Consider the following 15,888-nt stretch of genomic DNA (forward strand, 5'->3'; position numbering starts at 1 on the left):
TTGTAGTTTAGACTGTTTTCTTTGTGGATCTGCTCTCTGAAGAAAGTCTTCATTGTTTTATGTCCCACCCCCTCTCCTTCATCTATGTTAATTTTATTTGTCTTCTTATCAAGAAAAAGTACAATCTGACCATATTCCTACACGCATGCGATTTGTCATGGTTGGCAGTTGATGCTCTTTATAGAAGCAAAGGGCTGGAGTAGTAGGAGGTTGTGGGTCAGGCTGAACTGGAGGAATATTGCCAAAGACGTGGGCAGCACTTTACACAGTGCATACTTGTATTGTCTGAGCCCTATCATGCCATCAGTTTAGACAGAACTCCCTTTAGGAGTCAATGACTGCATTGCTCTTCGTAACACAGCGGGCTGGCGGCACATCTTGGGACAATCAAAAAACAAAAATTTTTTTTTTAACAAATATGAAGAAATATAACTCTGTGGATTATTTCCATCTGTTCCTCTATGCTCACGTCTCATGCTCTTCATATCATATGGCTTGTTTGTCTTTCCTCTTACTGCAGCTCTCTGCCTTTTCTTCTATGCTAGATGAGCGAAAGAAGCCATAATATATTTTTAGGATATATTCAACAATTGTTGAATGTGCTTTTGTATTGCCTTACTTTCTTCATTGTAGCTGTTATCATTCTTTTTTTCCTTCTCAAAAACAAAAAGTATTCATAATAAAACAAGCCATCTCTTTCACATACCACATTTCTGGTTAAAAGCCCTGTTTTTAATTTCTTTGCAAAGTAAATATCCAGCCTTCTATACCAAAACTAAATGCACATTCTTCATTTAGAGAGCTCTTTTCCTGAAAATTCTCTAGAGTGCTCATTGTGTCTTTAGTAGATATATGTGATAATCTCCTAGTGTTATAGAAATTTCTTGATGTTTATGGATAGATGGAAAGTTCGTGTTTCAAAGCATTTGAAGGAAGTTCTTTGAATTATTTTTCTTTCCTGTCAAAGTCCAATGGTAGCATCATCAGAGTGTGAAAACACAGTAATAACAGGTTTTACAAGAACAATGGGATCACATTAAAAAAAGTAGAAAACCCCCACAGTTTCTTTGAGATCTCACCCTTGTAAGTTCAGGTTTGTTTTGTATTCTGTTCTGCACAGAGTTATTTCAAACACTGAGGTTTTGGGAAACTAGAAAATCTTAATGAACGGGGAAATTAGAAGATTTCAGTGAGTGGAAGATTGTACTGGTAGCTGAAATTGTCCCCTCTTGTGCCAACATTCCTGGTTATAATACCTCGTACCCTCTAAATAATTCACCTCTTTTCCTGGAGTATTTAGAGCATTTCTTTGCCTCTTAGTTACCATAGCTATGCTAGTCATAGCAGCCTCATTGTGAAAATCAGTGCATTTCACTCCTGTAGGTGTGTTTCTCTTTTCAGATATGCCTCCTATTTGCCAGTAATGTACTTAGACTGAATGCAGGATAAAAACTATCCTGTTCCACCAGAACATGCAGGCAGAGATTATCACCTAAAAGAAATAATTGCTATATATCTGCATTTGCAAACCAGAAGTCCCACTCATGTCTTAACTATGTCTTTGACCACGCACATTTGCTATAAGAATTTTGCCCTACATACTGAAGAAATCTATTGTATAATTATTTTTGTATGACTGTTACCCTTTGATCACTGGGCCCCTGTAAAGGGTCTTGCGTCTCTCTCTCCATTGACTGAAAATACTGTTTTTCGTCTTTCAGGACTTGTGTCATTCTCATTGTGATGATGCCACAGTCCAGAAAAAGATCACAGCTATTATCGACTGCTTTATTAATTCCACCGTACCCCCAGCTTTGCAGATTGACATCCCAACTGAACAAGCTAAGAAGATTCTGGAGCACAGGAAAGAACTAGGACCTTACATTTTTAGAGAAGCACAGGTAAGAAGCTGGGAGAATCTCTGTAACAGATCTGACTAGAGTCTGTGTGCTTGATTTTAAGGACAGTCTTTGTTGCTTATGTAACAATTTGGACTCCACACATAAGCCTGGGTATGAAGGAGAACACTATAGTCATGCATTTCAATGAAGATTGTATGGTGGAGATGACAGAGAGGCTTCAGATATTTACTGCTCAATAAACTGGACAATCTCTGACAGCTAGCTGATCCTGGAAAGGTGTTATCCAGGTCTGTGTTAAGAATTACTTTCTATTGCCAGAATTCCTTCTACGTTTTTAATTGCTTGTTCTTTCCCACTTGGTTAATGTCAGAGAAGTAATTTGTAGTTAGAAAGTTTGTAGTTTTTGTAGTTTATGAAAAAAAATGCAGATGTGAGTAAAGCACAAAGACAGCTTAACTTACTGACTGTCTTTCCCTTCTTCATTACAGAAATGTAATGTATTAATGTAATGTATAAATGTAATGTATTAAATGGCTGTAGACAATTTTCTCTCTGATCTTTGTACTAATCAGACTGAACAGCAATTTGTGAACCTTTACTACAGACTTACTGTTTTCTTATTCCTTGTTACTGTCTTCTCTGACTTACCTTCTAAACCCAAGAAAGTTAGTTCCTCTTCTTTTCCCATAAAATTGCCACCAACACCTTTAAACATCAACTGTGAGTCCATAAAGTGTTTGGATCACAGAAGATAAATGGTTTGTCAGAGAAAAGGGTTCATACAGGTCCTAAGAGAAATAAGAAGCCTCATTTCTGCCTGTGTAAAACCCAGTGAAGTCCAGAAATGTGGCACAAAACCAAGGGAAGAACTTGGCCAAAAAGCTGTGACTGGAGCATGACAGTGACTCACATGTCATTTTCAAGTCTGTTGAGCCAGAAGCAGCGAGGTGCTGAGCATGCTCGGCTCCTTTGAAGCCAAGTTTCTCAATGAGAATTAAACATCTAAATAAATTGAAAAATGTGAGCCTTAGTACGTGCAGCAACAGAATTCACTGAGCCCCTCTGTTTGCTTTTTTAAAATTGTTTTTCTTATTCTAGTTCAAAAAAGACCCTGTGAGAGATTATATCATTTAAAAATTATCCAAGATTTGCTCATAGATCTGTAATGTGGTTTAAGAGCCTTTCCAGAGGCAAAAAAGTATTTCCTTTCTCTTAAGGAGGGAAAAAACCCTCTCTCCCTAAGAACTGAATATTTTAAATACTTGAGCAGAACAGTGGTGCAAAAGCAATTCTACTGGTGTACATTTTATCAGGAATAATTGTAAAAAATGATGGATGTTTTCATTAATGCAAACAATTGTTTAGGGAAATATAAAAAAAGAAAGTGCCTTTTAACTGTGTTTTAGGAAGATTTCTCACCAGTAATAAACACACTGATGAAAAGCATGTGCCGAGCAAAGCTGGGCTGAAATGTCAGGACACAGTACGTGGGAGGAACAAGGCTGTATATTCAAAAAGAAATAGTTATTTCATTCTCATGGTAAACGACATTTTATTTTACAGTAAACTCTGTTTTCTTAATATGGTCAAGATTGACTTTCTTTTCTTTCTGCGTAGATGACTATTTTTGCTCTTCTGTTTAAATTTTGGCCAAAATTTTGTAAGTTTCGAAGCAATCTGGCTAGTGACAAAATTCTACTTGACTTGGAGAGAAAAAAGGGAAAAAAGATGCGAAAGAAGGAAGGCAAAAGAGCAGAGGTAAGGCTCACAAAGTTTCAGGTGACAGCTGACGAACTGCATAAAAACTCCTTCAAGAGCAAACATACATGAACTCAAATATCCCTTTCTCAGCCTGATCCAAAGCTACCAAAATTTTTTTGTTAGAATTCAAGTTTTACATGCGACCCGGTCCTAGGGCAATTAGTTCCCAATCCTGCCAATGCATATACATATATTTAACTTGAAGCAGATGAGTCAGTGGAATACTCCTTTCATTAAGCAGAGGGGAAAATGTATTCTAGTCATCTTTTGTGCCAAGAGAAGACTGAAAAAGAAAAAAAAAATCTATGTATGGTCCATATGTACAATGGGTAACTGCAGACCTGTTTGCACTTTCAGTATGTACTGTCCTATTTTAGAATTTACAGTCCTGGGTCACTATTGAAAGCAAAACAAAACAAAACAAAAACAGATTTCATATCTATTTTTCAGAAGGAGCATTTGAAAAGTCTGCACGTTATTTTTAAAAATATTTATGTGCTAATTGCTTTGTATAGTCTTTGTCTTTTCTTGAATATTTCTCAGCTTTGACAGTGAAATTGTTAGACTGTTCACAATGAGTTTCCAGACAGTTTCAGTGCATTAACAGAACTGTGACCTCTACAGTGGAATGCTTGCTTGTAAAATTGTTTTTCTTGGAATTTTATTATTAAAATATCATGGATTTTTTTTTCTATTGATTATAGGCTTTTCAAAAGTTTATTTTTTACGAAATGTAATTGTTTGGCCAGCTTTGAGGAGAGAACATTCCTTTAAAGGCAGAGAAATTATTTGACTTGCAAACTATCATAAGTAGCATTAAAAGAACTTTACATATTTTAAATACCATGTACACATGTGTTGAGATATTACTCATGATGAGAACCACATGAGTACCTGGACAGATAAAGACATATGTGCCCGTAAGAACATGTACGCATTGTTATCCTCTTTTAGACACATGAAAACTGAGGACCAGTGAAGTGTTACTCAAGGCCACACACCAATGTCAAGTGAAGTCTAAAATCCAAGAACTCATGTTCCTTTCTCCAAAGCACGTTGCCTCCATACAGATATGTCTGGCAAGGCCATTGGCAATACTTTTAGTGCAAGAATGCAATATTTCAAAGTAATGCACTTTTGCGTTTTCACAGACTTATTTTTTCCATCTGTTTGTTGCCTGTCTATGAGATTTCTGATTAAGACCAAGGAAGTAAAGAGCAAATCTTGGCCAGGAGGACAAAAGCCTAGCTTTTATGGGGAACAAATGGGAAAGGTAAATTACCCTTCTAAGCTGGGAAATAGGGTAAGAAATTTTAGAAAGTGACAGGCAGAGAATGCAGTTCAGTAAACAGTCTGCAGACTATTCTCACAAAAAATTATCAGTAAACCAGTTACCTTTTAACATCTCTTGAAAGAATAGGTGGAACAGATAAGTTTTTGAAACCCTTTTCCCCTTCTATTATTGTTTAAAGAATTTGCCACTCCCTGTTCTCTTGCCTGAGATTTCTGTCCCCTCAGTGCCAACGTAGCTATTCAAATGATTCAGTATCCCTGAAGGATACCGACAAGGTTCATCCAACCTGCGACAGCAGGTTCGCTTGGCAGCTTGTAGAAGGTGATGATTTCTTGGCATTTAAAATAATGTCTATGCTCCTCTGCCCCACCAGGCTCATGTTGAAGGAGAGGAAAGCTCTGGCAAGGGTTAGAAACGATATTTTTTTCTTATATATATTCATATATGTATTTTTTATATATATGTGTGTGTGTGTGTGTGTATATATATATTCCACACCAACCCCCCCCCCCCCCAAATCAGTTGCCATTTTGGGTTTATGTCAAACAGAACAATCATGGTCCTGGGGTAGGAATTTTACTTTCTCCCTTCTCACAAATTTGTCCCTGGGGTGCCCAATCTACCTGGGCTAACCTCACTTTCTGAACTGACTGGATGATAGTTGGACTTTTATGTAGTATAATGGAAAAAAATGGGCAGACAGGGAGGTTTTCACTGGACAAAGATGCATGAATTGGTATTATTTGACTATCTCAATATTTTTTGCGTGTGCCTATTTGTTATTTATGGGGGAAATCCTATCGAAGGCTTCCTGTAAATGGACTCAGTGCAGGGGAGGAGTGGCTGACAGCGAGGGACACCAAGCAAGCACAGTACAATGCAGAGACCTCTTTTAAGCTTAGTGTCTGGAAGGCAGGGATGGGTAGGTACAGGGTGAAGTAATCTCGAACATTCAACATAATGTGATTGCTTCAGTATTGAGCTGAAATAGTTGTTTTAAAAGATATTGCCTTGGGAGAGTATGGTTTGCTTCTCCGTTTTCACATATTCACCCTTAGTGTGGCACAGCTATAAGGGCTCATCTTGGGCCTGTCTGTGGATCTGTGCCTCTGTTAACTACTAGATGCACATGCCACATACTTTAAAAAATATCATTAGTAACTTTTTGCAGACTGCCTTGATGCCAGTATTTGTAATTTGTTGCATACACAATTGCATTTTACCTCCAAAACAGATTTTGGATTTTTTGCTTTCAAGTGTACAAAATAGTTTTAACTTACACTGTAAATCTGTCCTTATTCTTTCCATGCCCTTAGCAGAGAAAGGTAAAACCATAACCATTAATTTTCCTTTTCCATGTTTCCCTCATCTCTCTTTAAGCTTCTTAGCAGTAAGCTTATTTGTTAGTAAGTGGTGTACTGTCATGGGATATGACATTGCCATAACATTGCCTAATTTATTATGAGAAGACATTATTAAAGACCTCATTTAATTCACCATTCTCATTGAGAAAGCTAGCAAACATAAACTGTAGTATATTAGTATATACAGTATTTCTGTATTTGCATTGGCATCCCTGTTCCATCAATTGAGTTTGTGAGCCTGCTTCTGGAGAGAAGATAAACACTACACTGCCTGGGAAGTTCTATACCCAAAAGTCACCTTTATAGATGATGGGTCCATAGGACAGTGGGGGTGATAAGGAAGGAAAACGCACCTTGGGAGCAAGTATGTAGGATATTCTGATCCTTTTCCAGCTCTTTCAGGGACTTTCTGAGTGACTTTGGGAACCATTTGACCTCTCTTTTTTTCTCACTTTCTCATCTGCAACATGGGGTTAATTATGTGAAGTTAAATGTGAACATTGATTAATGTTCACAAAGAGTTTTGGGATCATCAGACAGAATATGCAAAGGTGCAGCCTTAATAAAACACTAAAGCAACATGAAAATGACAAATAGTTAATCACTAGAATGGTTTAGCAAGGGTTACAATGCCTTGTCCTTCACTGTAAATGTTTTAAATGAGATTGCCTGTTTTCCTAACATGTATACTGTAGTTCATTTGCAGCTACTGGACCAAGCTGGAATTAATCACAAGAAATCCTATGTTCTACATTTATACCTGAGGCCTAATTAGAGGATCACAATGGCCTCTCTGTCTTTAAAACATGTTCTGTTGCAGGTTTGCCCTCTCACTTAGCTGTATTTTGGAGCAGGTATTGAATCTGAAAGGAAGATAGTCTGCAGGAGTGTAGAGGTCAGGAAACTTCGATTAGGACAAAGAAATGCTTTAAAAAAGCAGTATCTTCTGCTATTTTTTATTATGCTCAACGTGATGAATTATGAAACTGGGTATTACAAAACATTCCTGCATGTGACACTATCTCGTTTCCAGTGACAATTTTTGCTTCCTCAGACTTTGCTTTCTCCTTTAGCTCAGTAACTATTGTTTACATCTAATTATGAGTTCTTGTTACTGGCAGGGTAAAGAAGTGGGGACAAAACTCATCAGTCTGTCAAGCGGTGCTTTGGTAGATGAGATTGGTGTGGAGAGAGGACCAGCATCATTTTCAAATGGATATGGGTGGCAGGTGAATAATAAACATGTTGCTACAGATATCATCATTCACAAGAGATACAATGATCTTGGGAGAATGGGAAGGTGGGGTTTGGTATTGAATACTACTATGACATGGTTCTTTGATAACTGTTCATTCTTCTACAATTAACCTCGCTGTTATAAGTTTACCTACCTTACAAGTAATTCTTTTCTTTATTTAGTAATTTTTTTAAGATGTAGGTTCTGAGTAGTATTATTATCTAACAACATATTAAGCCCTTTAGGTGTGTAGATTTAAAAAGAATCTTTATTTAAAGATAAATTGAAGAAAAGGAAGTTCAATTCTGGAATAAGAAGCTTTTCATTGCTTGTGAAATTCATATCCTGAAAGAATTCAGTTTAGGCTTGAGTCCTGTTCTGCTCGTATGTCGAAAACTGAAGCTGAACTCATTTAGGAAATCTAGGTATTTGAATAGAAAGTCTGACAGAAAATAGCTCTTTAGTACTTCTTCCAGAACAACTGTCATGATGCATCAAATCTGTAGTGAAAAGGTAACAGTCATTTTATTGGAGAAACAGGAATAATAGACACGCCACCTTGGGCATATCAAGGGATCATTCATAGCTGAGTTGACACGGCCATAACATAATGGGGAATCTGTGCAACCACATAATCACAGCTATGTCATACAATGCAGGAGTAAATCGCACTTTGGCCACTGCTTGTATTCCATAGAGCTCTTCCCGTGGCATTATGTTAGCGATGAGCAGAATATGGAAACAGGCAGTCTGAAACACCCCCAGAATCTGAAACCACAGAGAAAACCGCTCTTATCCCTTAAATGGACCTTTTTACTTTTGCTCATACCTATTTTAAAAAAAAAAAAGTGAGTTGAGTGAGCCAGTGTATCAATACCTTGTGCCTAAGTCCTCAAGAAGAGGCAGGTAATTGCAGAAAGAGCAATAATCTTTTATAGAGCAGTTTCTTCTCCAAGCCCCTTTCTGCTATAGGAAAATGCTAGAAGTTCTTTTTACTGAGTCATGACATGACAAATTGGCGCCAAACTTCTCATGCTGTAAGGAAAAAAAAGGCCAAATAAAAGTACAGTTCCCATACTGATTTGGGAGAGTGACCTAAAATTTACATGGAACCTGAACTGTGGTTGTTGCACTGTAAAGAGCAACATTTGTTCCTTAGAAAAGGAAAGGATGACATGTCCAGTTGATCTGCCTCTAGTGGTAGCAGCATTCTGCCGGAGAGGGCAGGCAGAAAGAACTGTAAGGCTAATGAGACTTTCGATGATTTGAGAAAGGACACACTGGAAGGATGTAGCAGGGAGATAAAATCAAGTCCTCAATAGCACAAAAGTGGTATTTTGGGAGGGGAAAGGTCTGCTGTATTCAGGTTTTGAAGATGAAAGGAGAGAGGATAGGACTCAGACCACGGATGGAGAATAAATGAATGTAAACACCGTATCTGTCAAACTTGCTTAAATTGCATTTCATGGTGTTTTGAGATTCGCTTATTTGCAGCAATACTATTTTTCCCATGATTCCAGTATTGGCATGACAAACTTTTCTTCTTAATAATTGTGATTATTCAATAATAGGGATATAACATAAACAAGTTTTTTGTCTCACTGTTGAAATGGACCAGGAACTACCAGTGATATGGTCTGGAGGTTGATGGTTTTTAATGGTTCTTGCAGGCTTCCTGGTCCTATTCCAAGTACATAGAAGCCTTGGAGCAGGAGAGAATACTCCTTAAAATGCAAGAAGATCTGGAGAAAAACTCATCATCATTCCTTACAGGTTGTTAACCAAGCTCTGTAGTTTAGGAGGACAAGCCCGTAGCTTAGGTAAAATTCTCTCAGTGTAAGGACTTTGTTTGCTCTCCTTTGGAGTTGCATACATAAACCTCTGCCTCTCTTATGCTGTCTGCAGGGGAGTTGCTCTCTGCACCATACTCGGGAGCGGTAAGTTTTCTAAGAAAGGGAAAGTGAAAGTTGCAGGGTATCAGCATTGCCTTTACTGCACGGGTCCTACTGCAGAGAGGAATATGGCCATTTCTTCATTCTGCAGAGTGACATGGCAATCCTGTTTGGTTCACATACATATTTCACCTCCCTGGCTTCTTGTGCTTCACCAACTTACATACAACCAAAGAGATGAAACTTTTTTCTCACCAGTTTGTCAGTATGTTTTCAGGGGATGTAAGAGGCATTGCTTCATCCTTGTTTCAGCCGTGAATATCCTCCTAGGTCTTCCCCAAGGATATTATGACCTGTTTGTTCATTAAATAGCTCCATTTAGCAGTAGGGCTAGCAATAGCACTATGTAATATTAAACCCCGTCAGTTTCCCATCATTTTAATTTTCTTTCCACATGCAGGTACCTCGTCTATGTCCCTCCTGAAGCCTGGAAACTCTGAAAAATCCACCATTTCTCCAAAGAGTAGTGTGATTTTGGAGAAACATTCAAATCTTCCCAAGAAACAGAAAGTGAGTACCAGACTGCCAACAAGTGTGCTTTGAAATTTGGATTCTTAAAAGCTGCTTAAAATTCCTGCTGTCAGTGCTGATGCTCATTAGTAGCAAGTTATCCCACTCCAAATCACGTTTAACTGAAGCCGTACAGCCTCAACATGAAGGCAAGATTATTTTTCACTTCAGCCATAGTTAGTGGACCTAATGTTGACCAGATGGAATTTTGTTGCAAAATGGTAGTCTCTGAAATGCGATTATCTAAGCTTTCCAGTTAAAATATTTTAAATAGGAGCATGAGATGACTGGAGGAAGCTCAAACCCCATGGAGTTACTGGCAAGGGCCTGACACAAAACTAGCAATAGATCATCTCTGCCAAAGCCAATTAATTATTAGAATGGGAGAAAGAAGTGGGACAGCAAAGAGATCTGATAAAGACAGAAAAACAGATTTTGCTTCAAAGCTTGAATTCCTAGATAGAAGAATCCCCTGGAGGTTTTGTTTTGTTTTTTTAAGCCTATGCTGAAATTAGATGGACTTAAAAAAATTAATAGAACTTGGACTACTGCTCCCCTTCCTTCTCTGCTCCTCCTTCCTTTTCTAATTCTGTACTTCAACACTGCTATTTTAGGCGAGTTGGTGTCCTGCCCTCACTAGTCTTCCTAAGCTTCCCAGTGCCTGAACACACTCTTCCTCTGGCAGCATTTTCTGTATGTGGCTTCAGAGAAAACTGCAGCATTCCTCGGTCTTCCCTCTTTCTCTTTCTGCCCTCTTATCACCTCCTCTAGTTGCAGTTAAAGTCATCCAGTCACCTTGGACCTTATGCACCTCTGCAGGTGTTACTATATTTCATACATTTATGCCTTTTTGTACTGCAGTTCTGCTTCACACGTAGGGGCTGTGGTATATCAGTGTGGGGAGTCCTTGCGCAGGGGCTTTGGTCCTGCTCTGCAGCTGAGAAACCTCCAGCTGGGCCCAGTGCTCAAAGAGGGCCTACAAGGTAGCTGTGGTCCTTGCTGCAGCCCTGGCCCACCCTGTTATTCAAAATATGAGAATTGCATACCCGCCAAGCATCAGGCTGTGGTACCGGCAAACACAATGAGAAAGTAGAGGTCTTGAGTGGTTTGAGAGGTTTCTCCCAAAAAGAAAAAAGAAAAGAGAAAAGAGAAGAGAAGAGAAGAGAAGAGAAGAGAAGAGAAGAGAAGAGAAGAGAAGAGAAGAGAAGAAAAGAAAAGAAAAGAAAAGAAAAGAAAAGAAAAGAAAAGAAAAGAAAAGGAAAAGAAAAGAAATGAAGAAACCCCACGTCTGTATTTTTCTTTTCTCTTTGCTCTCTCTGCTCCTCTTCTGAAGTCTCTCATTCCTCTTAGCTTCTCAGATCTTAATTACTTTCTATATCCCTCTGATCCTTGTCATCGAATCTCCTCCTCACTCACTGAGAATCTCATGTTTATTTCTCAGTCCCTTTGAGGCTGCAATTTTCAGTTGCAGCCCGCTCTCCAACACCACTGGAAATTTGCCTGCCCTGCCCCTTCCCTCCCAATAGCTCAAGTGTTCCCACTGCCTTTGAGGGGTTTCCTCTTCTTCCGTCATGACCCTCTGGTGGTTCTCAATCACGCTCTCTGCGGTGATCTGATCACTCTGCTGGTGGGGTAAGATATCTACAAAAGACCACCACTGCTCTTGATGGAACAGCTTCTCTCCACTTTGTTACAGAGGCGGTCACACCTTGTGTACTGGGTATAAATAGCAAGGTGCTGGCAGCGGGGGGCTGCAGGGGTGGCCTCTGTGAGGAGAGGCCAGGGCTAAACTGTGCCGGACATAGGTGGTTCCAATGGACCCAATGAGCCCATCAGCCAAGATGGTGGCACCTCAGGGAAACATTTTTAAGAAAGACCAAAGAAAGCCAGAGAGAGGAGGATGGAATAAAAAGAGTGAAAAACAACAGAGGAAACACCAAGGCCAGAGGAGGAGAGGTGGAGAAGGTTGAAGAGGAGGTAGAAGAGGTTGAGGAGGAGGAGGTGCTCTGGGTGGAGCAGATATTCCCTGCAGTCCGTGGAGGACCCACGCTGCAGCAGAGGAAAAGAGTGAGAAGGAAGAAGGGGCTGCCCATTGCCTCACTGAAGGGACTGAGTGCAACCTGTGGCAATAACAGGGAGGGGAGGAGAGGTGCTTGGAGTGAACCTGAACCCTGGAAAGGTGGAGTCAAAGTGTGTAAATGTTAGTTTCTTCTTTTTCTTGTTTTTGTTTCCCACTACCCGAATCAGTAATAGTTTATTTTAATTGGTAATAAATTAATTTCCCCAATTCGAGTTCTGTTTTGTCTGCAACAGTAACTGGTAAGCAATCTCGCTGTCTTTATCTTGATCCACAAGCTTTCTCCCCCGTTTTTCCTCTTTTATCCCCTTGTCCTGTTGAGGAGGGGAGTGAGTGGGAGACTAGGTGCTAGTGAAGGCCAATCCAGCCACACCTTGTTTCTCTCTTTCTGATGCATTTATTGAAGAACTGTTCTGACTGTTTCAACTGGCTGCAACACAGCAATGACATTCTGTTACCTTTTGCAGGCAGATTAAAATCTCCCTGAGGAAGGGACTGCAGAGACGTTCAATGGAGGTGGGCAGGAGACATAAAAATAATGTGAAATGCAAGGTTTGTACTTACGTTTCCAGACCAAAGATGACGACTTGGAATATTATTAAGAACCATGGGACGTTAGTCAAGGGTAGAAAAGAAACATCTTCCAACGTGTTCCATATCAACATGATTGTGATACTGACTCCTGTGTTACTCATTTGTTTAATAGTACACCTTGAGGCTCAAATGAGAGTAAGATTCCACTGAAATATGCATGGTACAAACAATTAGGTGGTCTTGGTCCTAAAGATCTTATAATCAAACCCAGTTCTTCAGTGCCTGATCTAATGAATAAGTAAAACACTGGATTGAACTGACAGCCCTGAAGCAGTGTGTCTTGGCACACTAAGCTCTCAGTACTGCAATTCACGCAACTTCTATTTGTCAAGGCTAACTCATGAGGTGTCTGAGCTATCATAAAATCAAACCCTGTTGTGGTTTGCTACCAATCCAGTCTGATTCCTGGTCCAAAGTACACCTTCTGCCTCATTTCTGAGTTTCGATCCACAAGAAAGGCTTAAAATACATCAGCACACAGAAGTGATTGAGAACTTTTGTAAAATGTCATTCCTCCCAAGGCATTACACACTGGAAGGTTGCAGGACCTCATAGCTCTTTTGTAGTTGTCCCTACTTTCTTGCTTCTTTTTACAATTTTAAGAGTTTTAAGAAGAACTGGGGCAGAGTTGATGTTGGGACTAGGGCCAAAGGATTAACTGGGGAGTTAAGAGGGGGCAGGGGCAGAATTAACTGCTAGGCAGGGGACAGGATGATGATAGACTTCTCCACATTTTTCAGACCACTTTAAACACCAGTCCCCAGCCACAAAGTTGTTGGCTCCATTCTTCTCTATACATGTGTAATGCATGTAAGAGAAAGGCAGATGAGTGAGCTCCACCTTGCTGAGTTGCCAAGGACTACCCCTGAGTTACGGATGGGATTGTCTTCTGCTACCCTTCCCAACCTCTTGGTCAAGAATAACGAGCCATGCAGCCCTCTCTCAGTTGTCAGAAGTAAAGGTCCTTCGCTAGGAGCTCTTAGATCATACTGCTAAGGACCATTCATAAGTGCTAAGGACGACTAATAGTCTTTTTCACTCTTGACAAAATGACCAAGAATTGTATGAGATTTCCATCGGGAGTTGCTTCAGACAGGCTGGCAGGGAAGAAAGACACTCCCTTTTATGGATATAGCTGCCCTGCTCATATATCCTCGCAGAAGGAGCAAGGGAGATCATTGGTTCAGTTCCTACTTTCCCCACAGTTCAGAGACAAAGTTTGCTTCATGCTTATCTCCATTCCTGCTGTGTTTGGGTTGTTTGCTCGTGTGACATTACCTGAGAAAGATATCCTGGGTGGAAGCCACAAGGGAGTAAAACATAAAATTCTTGTCCCCGTTTTGCATGTTTTCCCAAATTTCACAGATGCACTAAACTTTAATGCTCAGTACATCTGAGGAGGGTGGAATGTAGCATCTTGTAGTGAGCAGAGCACATGTGGTACTGTGTGGTCTACCACTCATTAATGTGAAAGGCAAAGAAGAATCATGAAATGACATAAATGCAGTGATGTATGTCAGTCTAAAAAACACGTGAAAGGCCACCTTCTACTGCTGTGGTCAGTACAATGCACGCAACCAAATGCTGGAGCACAGCAGTCAGTTTCTGTTTTGTTGTATTCTTGCCTTCATGGCATTTTGAGACAGTTAAATAACATGTAGACCATGCTTATCTTATGCTGGTAGCTTTGACTTGAATCATACTTGGATTACTTCTAAAATGAAAAATATTATCCAGATATTTGTCACAGATGATAAAACTCCTTGTGAATATGTTCCAGCCTTGCCAAATTGTTAACAAAAATTTACCAGCCCCCACGCAAAAACTACTGTCCCAGACAGTTACTATGATTAATACCATACACGTCTATCAAACTTAAAATCAAACAAAAAAAAGTACTTCATGTACTTCAATGAGTGAGTAGAATTTTGCAAACTAGCTCTATCCACTCAAAGTTCTGCAAACCAATGATAACGCTCAATCCAATTTGCAGTTCTGTCTCCATGTTAACTGAAATATATATGCGTGTATATATGTGTGTGTATACACACACATGCACAGTCATTTATAGGCTACGTCTCTAGTATGCAACTGAGGAGGATCACATGTATTAGTAATGCTAGAAATACATGTCATATCATTATGCCCATTTTATGTGTTAATTTTAAAGAAATATTGAGCAATTGGACAGGGAATATATTAAGAGACAGGGTCCCTTTCATTTCTGGATTACTGAATCTAATCTGATGCAACAGCAGATAGCCCATAACTGCTATTTGGTGATACACTTCAAAAGGAATAGTGGTCTTAGTCTCATCCCGAGGGACCAAGTAATGACCATGACCAGTTCCAGCAGAGAGCCTGAGAACTGAACAGGTATAGAGACTAACTAAACGTTATTGTTCTAAATGATTACTCTGTATCACTTCAGAAAGCTTGCGCTGCTATTGCCTTTTTATCTTGTTCTTGAGATCTATTCTCTCCCAGGTTGCTGATCTACCACCTATGTGAGCTCAGCAGTTTTAAAGGGCTAGAAAAGTTTTACCCAACAACCCTAGCACCTCTCCCTTTAGATAACTAAAACTTTATTCCTTGTTTATTTTAACTATGTATACTTTGGGACTTTCAGAAGTCTGCAGCAGAACAACAGTTCTCTGTGGAGTTTGCTGCTACAGACAATAAAAACAGTTCTCTTTTCGGAAACCTGCAAACCTAGAAACTCTTCTGGATGGATTTATGCCTTAGTGGCGTTCAAAATACACAATCCAATCATAGTCATTCAGACTTACTTTTGTTGTTTACTGCCAAGTAATGCAACACATTGGGACTATTTTAGAATTTTTTTAAGCCATCATTTGGATTTATAAATATTTACACTTAGATGCTATTACTATGTATTTCACTTTTCTCTCATCAGACCTGGCATGTTTATTAAAACATTTTATAATCTTTGAGGGTGCAGTCCTGAAGTTGCTCATTCAAATACTTTTGGTATCAACACAAGCTGTGACTACGCACTTCAGGAAGGGGCTTTATACATTTTGCTTTGACTTCTCTCCTGCTACTGCATGACACAAAGTATCAGACTATGAAATGAATTCCTGAAAATACGTACTGCTGGATTATGTTATTAAGGTGCACACTTACAATAGCTTACAAGAGTGGTAGTGGTGGTCTCCAGGCCATTTAAGAAGGGGCAAAATGCTTTCTCATTTGTGACTGTACGATGCTGCTCTG

At 39.5% G+C, this 15,888-nt stretch overlaps 1 protein-coding gene and 1 long non-coding RNA gene across 2 annotated transcripts in view; both read left to right on the forward strand.

Moving 5' to 3' along the window:
• The window catches only part of LOC142078608 (uncharacterized), a 390,353-nt gene that overhangs the window by 217,055 nt on the left and 157,410 nt on the right, over nt 1-15,888 (forward strand). The window lies entirely within an intron of this gene.
• The window catches only part of RGS22 (regulator of G protein signaling 22), a 75,060-nt gene that overhangs the window by 49,921 nt on the left and 9,251 nt on the right, over nt 1-15,888 (forward strand). Inside the window, exons 22-26 of the mRNA XM_075144506.1 lie at nt 1,722-1,901; nt 3,480-3,641; nt 7,403-7,510; nt 9,189-9,291; nt 9,871-9,980. Coding sequence (XP_075000607.1) covers nt 1,722-1,901; nt 3,480-3,641; nt 7,403-7,510; nt 9,189-9,291; nt 9,871-9,980 — 663 coding nt within the window. The remainder of the gene's footprint in view (nt 1-1,721; nt 1,902-3,479; nt 3,642-7,402; nt 7,511-9,188; nt 9,292-9,870; nt 9,981-15,888) is intronic.

The sequence above is a fragment of the Calonectris borealis genome, chromosome 2 (genome assembly GCF_964195595.1).
Source record: "Calonectris borealis chromosome 2, bCalBor7.hap1.2, whole genome shotgun sequence".
Lineage (NCBI taxonomy): Eukaryota > Metazoa > Chordata > Aves > Procellariiformes > Procellariidae > Calonectris > Calonectris borealis.